This window comes from Colius striatus, chromosome 7, assembly GCF_028858725.1.
Source record: "Colius striatus isolate bColStr4 chromosome 7, bColStr4.1.hap1, whole genome shotgun sequence".
NCBI classification, from domain to species: Eukaryota; Metazoa; Chordata; class Aves; order Coliiformes; family Coliidae; genus Colius; species Colius striatus.
Window position 1 is genome coordinate 30,307,434 of NC_084765.1, and position 13,363 is coordinate 30,320,796.

At 51.5% G+C, this 13,363-nt stretch overlaps 2 protein-coding genes across 2 annotated transcripts; both read right to left on the reverse strand.

Moving 5' to 3' along the window:
• Positions 1-653: 653 nt before the first annotated feature.
• LOC104552839 (cytochrome c oxidase subunit 5A, mitochondrial) lies at positions 654-8,841 on the reverse strand. Its single transcript, XM_010195248.2, is given in 6 exon segments — positions 654-821; positions 2,077-2,199; positions 3,002-3,123; positions 4,760-4,876; positions 8,517-8,626; positions 8,628-8,841. Coding segments are annotated over 5 exon segments (675 nt in total). The 5' UTR covers positions 8,840-8,841; the 3' UTR covers positions 654-821; positions 2,077-2,085.
• Positions 8,842-12,560: 3,719 nt separating this feature from the next.
• On the reverse strand, positions 12,561-13,211 carry RPP25 (ribonuclease P and MRP subunit p25). Its single transcript, XM_010195915.2, has one exon. It carries the CDS (start codon positions 13,209-13,211, stop codon positions 12,561-12,563), a length of 651 nt encoding a protein of 216 aa, XP_010194217.2.
• Between the last annotated feature and the right edge of the window lie 152 nt (positions 13,212-13,363).

Here is a 13,363-nt window from a genome sequence, read left to right on the forward strand (position 1 = left end):
CGCAGCACCCGCCAATGGCAGCGCGCGGCCGCGGCGCTCAGCCAATGGGAGGCGGGGAGGCGGCGCGCTCGTGCGCTGCGCGTGCGCGGGCGGCACGGCCCCTGGTGCGGCCGGCGGCGCCGTGCGCAGGGAGGAGCAACGAGGAGCAGCTTCCCTCCGCTCACTGCCGCGGTCCTGAAACGTTCCTGCCGAGGGGAAACAGAGCATCATTGCCCTTACGCGCGCCGCTTTTCTCCACACTCCCCCCTGTGCCGGAACCGCGGTGGAAGCCGCGTTGGAGAGCAGCGCCTGTGCTGCAGCAGCTGCCCAGCCCTGCACCCAGCCTGCCTCGGGCGAGCTGGAGCTTACACCCTCCCCCGCCCCGGGGGCTTCCTTGCGGCCCGACTTGGTCACAGGGAAATTAATTCCTCCAAAGAGCAATTTTGGGTTTTTGCAAGTTTTGCAAGTCCTTGTTCTCCTGCCCCCCAAAGCTCCGAGTGCCCTCCAGCAGGGGCCTTGTTTACCTTCCCAAAGGTGGAGCTCGGCGCTCGTTCAAGGCCACCACAAAGGCTTTGCCAAGGAAGTAACAATGCAGTAGCTCTTACACATACTCTTACAGTTTCTTTCTTCCTTTTCCCCATAAAAACAAAAAGAAACAATCACACGAGCCAGTGTTACCACATCAGTCAAAACAGTTTTTCCTTTATTAGGTCCAGGTTCACATCACATACATTGTGACTCAATAAAGGAAGAAGTTATTTCAAATAAGTAAGATTTCAACACGCGTGGCTCCAGGCGACTGCACAGTCAGGCGGCAGCAGTGAAACGCTCGAGTAACGCACCTGGAACGGAAAAAGAACCAGAAGAGCTATTCATTGAAGCAGCATCCCACAGGTCTCCAATGAGCTGCTTCCACTTTGACACTCGAAGCCCAGTTAAACCACGCTTGGCCCCAAACGCAGTCACTGCTTCCCCAGCACAGCTCTCTCCATACCCTCCCTGTGCCAGAACTCAGGGCGAGGATGGGGGCAGGGACTCTGGGATCCAGAATGAAGTGCTATTTGCAGTTTGACACCCGATACCCCTATTCTGAGCAGAATATTATAAAAAGAACATGACATGGGCCATCTCCTGAAAAAAACCCAGCTAAGAGACTGCCTTTACATAATGTCACTTCCATTAGGACTTTTCTTTAGGGCTTAATTTTAGTCTAGGATTAGGTCTTGCCTATGTTTAATGACAGATCCTCATTAACCAGAGGAGCTGCTGTTTAGCAACAATTACTTCACACGCTGCAGCTCATGTCAGAGGCTGGTATTTACGACCTAAATGTCTTAGTTAAGGCTGGTTTCAAGTTCAGAATGCACTCAGAAGTTCAGCTCTTAAAACACAGGAAAACAAGCGTCTTTCTGAGACTTGAGGCTGCTGCCGTCAGGATGAGATACTACATGCACTGCTACTGAAATGATCTGCTGAAGCTAAAGGATCTTCTGCACACAGATTAGTTAAGCTCTGGCTGTGCTAGAGCCAGTTTGTTTATTTTGGAGCAAAGGGCCCTCAAGAATAATTACAGAATTCATTACAGACAGTTAATTTCAGAAAAAAAAAGCTAAAAGGTAACATGAAGAAACTTCTGTGTTGTTGAGTGGCTGCCATCAGTGGGGCCCATTCTCTAGAATAAGCTAGTAATTAGTGTCTAGCTGGTTTAGAAAACTGAGATTGTGACAACAAAATGAGAGTTTTTGCATTTCAAGTGGAAATAACCCTGCCATTTGCTAAAAATACTTCTGGGGGAGAAGATGAGAAGGAGCAAAGGTCGACGTGCTGCCAAAGTGCTGCAAGACCCATTGTCTTGGCAGCTGCTATCTAGAAAGTTCTGGAAGGCTGAGTACGGTTGCCAACAACCTTATCCCTTCTCAAGCAACTCTTCTAAGCCTTGTTGAAAAGGTACCTTTTCAAGGAGAACTGCAGTTATAAAGATATTTGAAGGATCACATTATAAGCTTGAACTATATGAGGACTCTGTCTTAGTGGCAGGAGAGTTTTAGAGTACAGGAGTTCCCTGCCAGGAGTCTCAGAAGCAATGGCATCCCTTACCAATGAGGTTTATGCTTTGTCCAGGCCCAGTTCCTCTGGAGTGGAAATTCCCAGCTCACTCAAAGTTGGTCTAAGTTCCTGGATAACGTAAGGATAGATTTCCTTGTGAGGTCCCGCCTTGTCCTAAACAAAAAGGAAAGGTGTTATTTTGACAGCAAGCTGTCATCAAGGTCCACTGTACACCTGTCAGGTTTGCAATCAAGAGGTGTGTTCACAAGGGGGTCCATGGCATGATCCATGTGGCTCAGGAGAGTAACTCCTGCAGCATAGGAGGGCACAACCCACCTGTACCGTCAGGTAAACAAGGCTTGCACACAGCTATACTGGAAAGTCCTCCCACCAAGTGACTGTAGCTGCACAGCACCTCAGAATAATGCCAGCTGCCCTTTGGGGGATCTGCAGATTACTCTTTACACTCTTCCCTTGCAGCTGGAAGAGTGTAGCTGCTGCTTCTACGACTGAACTACAACTCCTGCCTCCATTCCCACCTGCTTCAAATCCCTGTTAAGCAAAGGCTGGACTCGGGTTTAAGGTGCTGGTTTATGGTTTTTTCCAGGCCTGTGCAGCTTCCCAAGTTGCTATTCCCAGCCAACTCAGTTTCAGTCCTTTAAGAAGCCAGTAAGCTGCCTTTGCTTCACATACTTCTAGTAATCCTTATCCTTAAAGGCTTTCCCACCAGTCTGCACCAGGAAAGGAAAATATGAACGTGAGAAGGGTATTGAAGCTGGGCTGTTGAGTACTCTTACCTCAAAACTATTATTTCAAGCCACCGAACACATGCTCATAGTGAAGCTCTTGAATCTGGCAGCAGGAAACAGTGGTTTCCCTTTGCACCACAAACAGCAAGGCAAGAAAAACTCTTCTGCTGCCAGGCTCTCAGCAATGCCAACACAGCAGTTGCACCCTAGGCTGCCATGTCACTCACCTTTACGACTTCCAAGATGCGGACAGCACTGGCAAAGTCATTTAACCGTCTGCATGCCCTCAGAGCTGCATCGATGATTTTTGGTTCCGGAACCAAGTCATAACCCACAAGTGTGTTTATGCCTGTGGATACAAGGAAACACCAGGAGGAACTTAACATCAGCTCGGCATGCTATCAAAAGGAACCTGCTGAGCGCTATTTTGCTCCACCTCATGAAGGAATTAAGTGTTACAACACCAATTGCCATCAGAAGCTGATTACAATGTTCACTGCTCTTTTGGGGACACATGCATCCAGTGCCAAGCGGTTTATTTTGCTCTTCTCCCTCTCACTGTTGTTCACTACTACAGATTTGAAGTGGACTTCATGAAATCCCAGTGGGCCAGTTTCATCCATGCTCCCCAAAGGAGGCAGCATCTGATGTGCCATGGCACATCAGTTATAGAATTAAAAAAACCAAATTACTTCATTTCTACAGGTGTAAAGAAACTCTGAGGCTGATGTCCATTCCCTTCCTCTCCTTTCCAAGGGAAAGGCCCATCATCTAATCATCCAGGTGACGTTGGGATGATACTTTGGGCTGTTATGCAAACCCATTTTTAAGCCCTAATTGGGGTAGCTCAACAGCAGCTGGCAATTTCACAGCAAACAAAAGCTGGAGATGACCAGACGGTATACAGCGAGTTATGGCCAAGCAATTAAATCAAAGTCCAAAGAAAAATATATGTAATTATACACTAAGCAACAGTTGAGCTCAAAGGCACTTTCCTCAGAGCAAACGTCTCTCTCCCTCCCACTCAGGTGTTAAAATCCATTTTCTGGGGCATGAAAACTTACAAAGCCTGGACTCCTGCTGCCTTGTATCTCCACTTCCCCTCATTCTCCATGCCTTGGTTCCTTCCAGCCCACTTGTCTGGTTTGTGAGGTACCATCACCTTCTGCAACACGCTCAGAACTGAGTGCACAGCAGCATGCCATGCACTGGCACACATTCATCAGCCACACAGAACAAACAAAGCTCCCACAGTGCCTTGCCTCAACTGGGTACAGCATTGTTCTCCTACATCAGACTCCCAGTTTTCACTGTTTCTGTTCTCCAGTGGTGAAGTTGCAGTGGGTCTGGGATGGTAGTGATTTTCCACAGCAGCTCCTGCAGTGCTGTGCTTACTGCTGGTATCAATATTATGACTACTGCTCACACAGCATCAGGGCTGTCCCTCCAGCATTCCTTCCCCCACCTTCACCAATAGCTGTGGGTGGGCACCATCTTGGGAGGGACTATGGCCAGAACAGCTGACCCAGGCTGACCAAGGAGATATTCCATACCATATGACGTCAGCTCAGTAATATAAACTGGGGGAGAGGAGCAGGAAGCGGGGGCAAGATTCATTTCTGGCCTTGCAAAAGCAACCGCTATGCGTCCCGAAGCCCTGCTTCCCAGGAGGTGGCCGGACATCGCTGCTGATGGGAAGTAGAGAGTAACAGCTTTATCTGCTTTTGCTTCGCTTCCCGTGCACATGGCTTTGCTGCTTCTTTATTAAACTGCTTTTATCTCAACCCACGAGACTCCCATCTTATTTCCTCCCCTTCCCTGGCTTGCTGAGGAGGTGGGGGATAAAGCGGTGTGGTGGGTACCTGGCATCCAGCCAGGGTAAAACTACCACAGGATCAAAAATAAGTGATTACTTCTGGACACAAACCCTTTCCAAAGTAGCTATATTGATTCCACATTACTCTTCCATTTTGCGCTGAACGTACCTTTCCTGAGCTCCCAGGCATCGATATCTGGCTTGTTGAAATAGGTCACCCAACGAGCGTCAAATTCTTCATCTGATTCTTGTGAGCCATGGGAGTAGCAGCGGGCACGCAGTACAGCTGGATGCAAAAACAAAGGGAGAGACTTCAGGCAAACACAAAATAACTGTACTTTAGTCATGACCAAGGCACTAAAAGCCACGGAATATACATTTCACTCACTACAGCCAGGCTGGATCAGCCTGGATAAGCATTGGAGGAACACAGATTAATAATTAACGGTTGGTTGGTTGGTTTGTGGCAAAATGCATATTTTCTGTTCTACATCAGACTTCCAAAGCGCTCCCAGACCCCTTGGTCAGAGCAGGATTATTTCATCGAAGGGGGAAATGCAAGAGAAAACCTATTCTGTTTACACAGTCCTTCAAAGAAGTTTTCTGGGATCCCTGTTTCAGCAAGATCCATGAATTTTCCCTCCTTCCAGAGCCAAGCAAGGCAAAGAAACATAACATACATGCCCTTCTTCAACAGACAGGCATGATAGTTCTGTTCCCAAGCTTCAACCCATGTCAAAACCACGGGACTTGTGCAGTGAGTTCAGCTACATGAATCAGCTTTTCAATGCCATTCCTTCCAGGAATGAAGCTCTATTCCCTATTACCCATCATACCATTATCCACCTCATATCAATTTGCTGGTTTATTCTGGAGTAGCTTCCCATTCCCAACACTGCGCCATAACTGACTCTATAACCCAGGAAAAGCTGATTTCCCAGCCGAGAGCCTGCCATTGACAGATGTCTCAATAGCAATGAGATGCAGCTCTCGGATTCCACTATGAGTTCAGGGCTGGTGACGGCTTCTTTCAGAGCAGTTCTAGGAATCTGCACAGAATGACCTCAGCCCAACTACAAAGGCTCTAACAAGCAAAGGGACCAGAGCTATTCCTTCCAAGAGGCTTCTGAAGGAAAAAAAAAAACAAAACCAAAAACCAAAAAGCCCTGCTGCCTCAGTATCTATCGAAGATCAGACTTGTGGACCTCAATGTTGTAAGTACATTAGTACTTATAATTAATAAAGCACAAGTGGGGATGGTACTCCAATGGCCAAATAAGGCTGACGTGACTAGGAACTAATTTCTTCCCTCAACACTATTCTTGATCACAAATTGCTCTTTTTTTTTTTTTACAAGTCTTGTCTTTTCTTAATCCCTTACAGAACACAAGCCTGACTAGAAGCTGCTTCCTTTCCCTGCTGCTGACTTCACTAATTATTTGCAGAGAGGTCATACACCAGCTATAACCTTGCAAGTTTGATGCTCTGTTTCAGAGGAAGTCAAATGTAACTAGTCACTTTTTCTCTCTTAACCTAATTCATCATGACCCACTTGTGCTGACCAACTGCAAAGTTTATTGTAAAGAAAGCCCCAAACTAGATTGCACTTTTCCATCCTTCCCAGACATACTTTTCTACTTTGAAGATCACAGTGAAGAGTACGCTGTGTATTAACTCCACATAAAATACAACGGAATAAACCACAATAATTTCAAGGACTATCTTTAGTATCGACAAATGACAGCTGGATCAGAAAGTAATCCAGATTTTTAACTGAATTTAACATGGTCCAACATTTCAGCTACAACTCTGGTGTATGCCATGCTTCCCAAACCATGAAAATCTTTACATGTGTTTTATCCATGTAACTAGGTAATGGAAAAGCAAGTGACAGGCTAAGCCAGAACCATAATGCTCTCTTGCCATTCTGTATGGAGATTCCCCATCCTCTCCCTAGCTGTAAAACAGACCTTTGACCCTGCTTTCTCCAGTAAATCACATGCACTGCCGAGCTCACAGCAAGAGCACTCTGCTGTAAGTGCTCCTATGTCCAGGCAGGGAGAGAGAGGACACTGCTGAAAAGCCCTCAGATGCTGCCTGTTGAGGGGACAATACTTCCTTCCCTAAACACAAAGCAAGCTCTACAGAGAAAGTGCAAATCTGCTTGAGAAAAGCCTGGATGAAGTTCTCAAATGCCACCTTTAAGGTAAAAAAAAAACCTGAAGTCCCTTTCCACTGACCAGTCAACAAACCCATTCCCTTTAGTCTTACACAAAGGAAGGACTTGGTTAGACTAAAGGGATCCTGAAGAAAAATGTTAAAAAGACGGCAAGACTCTAACATCTGGGTTTGCAGGATGCATTTTTCAGCTGCTGCCATGTTTCCTAAATGCCCTGTGTTTTCCATACTACACATATATATGTAGTATTTCCATACCACATGCATATATATTGGAGAGCAGACTCTGTGAGCCACCCTGGCAACATGGGAACCAGCCAGCTGCCTCCCAGCCCAGTGGGGTCCATCAAGGTCATGGTCACACACACAACGTCTGTGTGACAGTCAGACCACAGCGACCTATCCACGTGGAAATTCCCAACTTGAGGAAGAAGTAAAGGGCAACTCCATTTGCAAGGGCGTATTTTCAAGAGACTTCAACAACCTCTGAGATCCCCGGAGGCTTAAAATCACCAAACATTACACAAAGGTGTGTTAAAGCGTCCTGAAGTGACAGAATTTGACAGCTTTCACTGTGAATGATCACAGGAAAAAAAAAGCAGCATCAAGAGGAGCATACCTTTACTGAAAAAGGCAAGATTGGCCATGAGAAGCCATGTGGTGTCAGTGCCTTACGTGCTGCATTTTTCAGCATTATATAATGTAAACCTAAACCCACAGGTGCAGATGAGCCCAAGGTGTTATATGTACCGAAACACAAGCCCTCAAGGCCACTGGTGAAGGCAAATCAGGTCAGAAGTGTTAAGTGGGGCCTTTGTAATACAAGACCTTGGAAAAGAAGAACATGAGGCTGGCTGCGTGGAAAAGGGCCTGGAGAAGGCCGGGCCATGAGCAGCCAGGGTTCAGTGGGAACACAACGGCACCCTGAGCAAAGACTCTCGATGAATCCTCTTTTAAAACGAAAGGTTTTTAAAAAGAACCCAAGAAACACCAGTGAAACAGATCAATCACCACCACTTAAAAAGCCCTGCAGCAATACACTCCAGCCTCATTCACACTTGCTGCAGGACAGGCACACACAGAACCGCAAGCATTTTAAACACAATTACCGTCTGGTTAATTAGCTATTAACTGAGATGCACCGGGGCTGTCTTTAGCTCTGGTTCCCTAACCAGCACTCAATGCCGCATTGGCCATGGCTGCTCTTCTTCCTCACTCTATCACCTGGGGTGCTAATTATGAGCGCAAGAGGCAACCAGGAGATGAAGCGACGCTGTCCTTCCCTCTCCGATCGCCCCCGGTGGGGCTCGGTGCCCCGGCGCCAGGGCCGAGCTGCCCCGCTGCGGAGGTGACCGCCGGCCTCCGTCAATGTCACCTTCGCGGGAGGCGCAGGGACAGAGCCGCCGCGCCCGCCGCTGCAGCCGCGGGGAAGGGGCCCGGCGCTGGCGGGTGGGAGGCGGCGGGGCCGGTGGCGGCGGCCGGGGCGGCGAGCGCGGCGCAGCGGCCCGGCGCGGCAGCACGAGGTAGGCCGCAGGCGGAGCCTGCCCTCGAGTGACGCTGGCGGGTCATTGCAAGGACAAGACGCGCCAGCGGCCGGGCCCCGCCGCCTCGCACCCACTGGTGCCGGGCCCTCTCGGCCGAGCCGAACCGAACCGAACCGAGGTGGGGCGAGGCTGGAGCAAACAGCAGCGGCCGCGGCGGCAGGGAGGGAGGGCGGGAGAGAAGGACGGACGCGGGCGGCCTCTCACCTGCAGGGCCAGCGGAGCGGCAGACGGCGGCGCGGAGGCCGGAGACGGCGGTGCGGTGGAGAAGGGCAGCGGCAGAGGCCAACATGGCAGCGGGACGCAGCACCGGCGGCGGACGGACGCGCCGCTGGCTCCGGGAACCGGACCGCGGGCGGAAGGGAGGGCGGAGGGAACAGCAGCGACGGCGGCGCCGCAGGGACACACTGCAGCGGCGGGACGGTCGCGGGGGCGGTGCTTAGCGCGGCACGGCCGAGCGGGGGCGGGACGGGCCGTCGCCATTTTGTGGCGGCGCTGGGGAGCGCAGTGGGAGAGGGTGTTAGCGTCATCTTCTCCTCCTCGCCAGAGGCGCCAGTGGTGGCTGGGCAGCCCCCTTAACCGAGCTCACGCGGCCGCAGCCCCCTTAACCGAGCTCACGCGGCCGCAGCCCCGGCGGTGGGCTCTCTCAGGTCGCAGATCGGGGCCACGGGGAAAGGAGGGGAGCGTGTCCGTGCTCGGTACTGCCGTGTGCTGCCCGTTGTGGCAAGGGAAGGCGGCCCGAGCTCTTAGTGGTGAGGGGAAAATGGGACCCTGCAGTGTGCAGCTGTATGGAGGCTTTCTGTGGCTCCCCAGAAGGCAACCTCCATGCTATTCCCTGTGTCTGTACCTCACAGCGCTGACAGCAGTGTGCTGCACTCAGCTTACACCATATCATGGAATCGTTTTGGTTGCAAAAGGCAACCAAAAAGCTTAAGCTCACTGAAGTTCAGCCACTCACCTAACACTGCTATGGCCACGCACGTCCCTCAGCACCTCATCTACGCGTCTTCCTCCTGGAGCAGCCTGTGCCAATGTCTAACAACCGTCTCGGGAAAAGTTCTCCCTAATGTCCAATCTAAACCTCCTCTCGTGCAATTTGAGCCCATTTCCTCTTGTCCTGTCTCTTGTTATTGGGAGAAGGGACCAACCCTCATCTCACTACAACCTCCTGTCGGGCAGTTGCAGAGAAGGATCATGTCTCCCCTCAGCCTCCTCCAGGCTGAACACCCCCAGCTCCCTCAGCCACTCCTTACCATGTTTGTGCTCCAGACCCTTCAGTAGCTCTGGTGCCCATCTCTGGACACACTCCAGCACATCAGTGTCACTCTTTGAGTGATGGGAGCAACACTGAACACCTGAGCTGTGGCCTCACCAGTGCCCAGTACAGGGGACAATCACTGCCCTGGTCCTGCTGGTCACACTCTTTCTGACACAGGCCAGGATGCCATTGTCATCTTGGCCACCTGAGCACACTGCTGGCTCATGTTCAGCCACTGCTGATTAACATCCCCAGATCCTTTCCCTCCTTTGCAGCACCTCATCCCCAAGCCTGTCTCTAGACCTCATAGAGGGTGCTACTGTCAGGCTCCGTCACCCCATGTGCTGGCAGGAGGACAGGCCTGACCCAGCTGCCAGCTCTTGGGCCATGACACAGGGCACCACTGGGCTCACGAAATCACCCCCAAAATCGTTCTTTGCTGGGGCTGCGCCTTGTCTGTGCAGCACAGGATCATTGTGATAATTTTACTTGCCATGATCCCTTAGGACTCTGTAGAGCCAGATGTCATCATGCTATTTTAAATGCTTCACATTTTGGGTTACAGTCATCTTTTTTTTTTTTGTTGTTTTTTTTTCTTTCCTTTTTTTCTTAACCATTTTCAGGAAATCCTTGGTCAACAGCCAACAAAGTGAGGAGTGCAAAATCCCCAGGCTCCTATTGCCTCCAAGATTGGAAATTGTCTGCATATAAAATCAATTAAAAATAAATTTGCACATTAACAATATAATAAGGAGAAATGAGTGATTCTTTCTCTCCTTGCCAGGAGCGATGTGAGACGGTAGCAGTGGGGCAGGGTTAGGGAGGTAAAGGACTGTTAGTTCTCATCTGCGTGTCTGTGACAGCCTTTAAGCTCTGATCAGAGCATTTGCAGAGGGTTTTATTTATTTGCATGATTTTTAGTGCATGTGTGGTAGGAGCCTCTACCCAGTGCTCTGGCTTATGTTTGAGGTGGAGGATTGAACCTGAATGGTGCCTATGGTGGAGACAGAGGCTGGGAAGAGTGATTGCTGAGTGGGATGGAGCCCAGAGATTTCTCAGCCCCAAACCCCCCAAAACAATAATAAAAATATAACAGTTGGAAATTAATATTCTACAAGGCAGCAGATAAGTGAAATGAATCAATCTGTGGCAGGGCAGATAAGTGTGAGCCTCTGGCCTGAAGGGGCAGCTGCCTGCTGAGTGAGATAACAAAGCCATTGTCAAACAAAATAGCCCTCTACTTCTTCTTCCTCCCCCTCCTCCTCCTCCTCCTCCTCCTCTTTGCTTCCCTGGTCTCCTTTCATTCCTGCTCCCAGCCAAGGAAAGCTCTTGCCAACCAAGACCTTGACGAAAGAGGAGATGCTTGCCATCCCTGGAGAGCAGGACCAAGGCAGGGAGATAACATGGCTGTAGCTGGAGCTTCCTTCCTGGCTGGTTTAGGGGAAGGCTATGCTCATTATTACTGATTTAATTCATCCTGCAGTGACCTTGGGGCTGCTTGGGCTGGGACAAGGGGAATCAGATGGATGAGAGCTCACTTGGCCTCCTATAACCCATCCCCTGCCCTCCTCAGGTTGCCCCAGTGCCCACTGTGCCAGCTGTGGGGGCTGGCAGAGGGGCTTTGCCAGGCTCTGCCTGCTAGTGGGGCCAGGCTGTTGCCAGGGCACATGGAAGGCCCTCACCCCTTTCCAGAAGGGACAGGGTTTGGTCCATCCCATTCCATCAAGAGAAAAGGTTTGGTCCATCCCATTCCAAGGGACAGAGTTTGGCCAATCGCATCCCATTCCACCAAGGGACAGGGTTTTGTCCATCCCATTCCGGCAAGGAACACGGTTTGGTCCATCCCATTCCACCAAGAGACAGGGTTTTGTTTTTGCTGTACCCTTGTCCTGGGTTGTCAGCAGCCCTCATTGTGCTGCTCTGTGCTGTAGTCAGCAAACAGGATGATCCCCCCATTTTCCCACAGACACATTTCCACTATTTATAAAGATCTTTTATTTTCCATTTGTTTCCCTTAACCCCCTGGAAAAAGCAGGGATTTTGCTCCAAAGGACTTTCCCAGGGAGCCAGCTCTCAACAAGGGGTCTGCAGTCAAGCCCACTACCCCAAAACCTGCCTGTTCTGCACCGGGCATCACATCTGGCCAAGACAACCACCCACCTAATGCTCCCGCTGCCCCCAGCTCCCGACATCAGCACTTCACCCCAGCTCCAGACCCTACAAACACCTCCAGAAGAGCTGAGCCCCGAGTGCCTGATCGAGGAAGAAGGGTTACTTCATTCTCTTTGTCTGTCCCGCAGGCAGGCAGCGCAGCACTGAGCTCTGTGGGTGTGGGGACTGAACAGCGGGGGCACAGCTGCATGTTTGGGTGCTTCATTCAGGCTGAATCAAGGCACCCCAGGGCGCAGAGCATTAATAAACCCCACAGCTCCTCACCAGGCGTAACTGCAGCATTGGTAATTAAGGTAACACTCCAACGGGCTTGGGGCAAAGCGGTCACTCCTGATGTCTGAGACATGGCAGCGGGATGATGTGCAGCCACCTTCTGCCGTCCGGGCACCCCTCGGTGAAAGGCAACGGGTGCTCTGGCTCCCTGGGAGTCACTGCAGAAATGTGGCTGGTGGTGGCATTGCCCCTGGGTGGCTGAATGCGGGATCAGCAGCTCCCCCCAACACATCTTCCTCTGCTTCAGTCAGTAACCAAGAGATGTCAGGTTTAACCCTTTAACCCTCACCCCAAATCTGGGTACAAGGTACCCCCCAGCAGCCAGCTCACCCCCTGCCAGAGCAGCATCAGCAAGTGAGGATGTGCTGGGGAGAGCTTGCAGCACAACAGCGACCTCGGAGCAACCATGACATGGGCTTCACGCTGACTTTAGCCACAGCAAAGCAGTTTCCCCCCCTCCCCGAGTTTCTTCAGCATACAATCTCCTGCCTCTACAGGGGGCATATTCCTGCCTACGGACTCGGCGTGCGGCTGCTTGCGCAGTGGGGTCAGTGGTGGTGGTCTGGCTGGCAGCCCTGGGTCCCCGAGCCCCTTGGGCTGTCAGGCACCTCTACCTGCAACTTCTTGGTGAGCAGCTCCTCATGGGCAGGAGGAAGGGGCCGCTTCAGCCCCTTGGCAGAGGAGCCCAATGTGTCCTCTCCTGCCTCACTGAGCGGCGTCTCCAGCCCGTTCCGGGGCTCCGGGGGCTGGTAGCCCGTCTGGTTGGGATCCAGGGGGTCTCGGGAGAGCAGGATGCAGATGGAGGGGACGTTCTTGTGGACGGTCAGCTTCTGCGCTGGGCCACCAGGCAGCGGGTCCTGGTTCTCCCAGACCTCCAGCAAGGTTTTGTAGCGTACCTTGGTGACCTGGTGAAGACCTCCCAGCTTCCGCTTCATGATCTCCACGCAGGTGATGGTCTTGGTGACCGCTCTGCCACAGCCGCTGAAGACGATCTGTCGGCTGCCCTTCAGCTCCATCTGGGCCATGGCAAAGTTCATCAGGTTCCTGATCTTGCTGCCCTCCTTCACTTTCATCTCCACCACATCTGGGGGCAGGTCGGGGAAGGGCAATGGACTCTCCTCCTCTGACGTCCTCACCTTTCGGAAGTTCTCCATCCTGGACTGGGTGACGGGCTTGGTTTTCCCTCCTTCGGCAGCCATCCCTCACCCCTTCCCAGTGGATCCGCTCGGGCTCCTAGCCCCCCAGGACCATGGCAGGGCTGACTCCTCTGGCAGCCCAGCCCACAGGAAAGCGGAGTTTAAACCTGTGTCCCTGGGGCCACCAGCCTCTTCCTCTCTCCCTGTATGGGGCT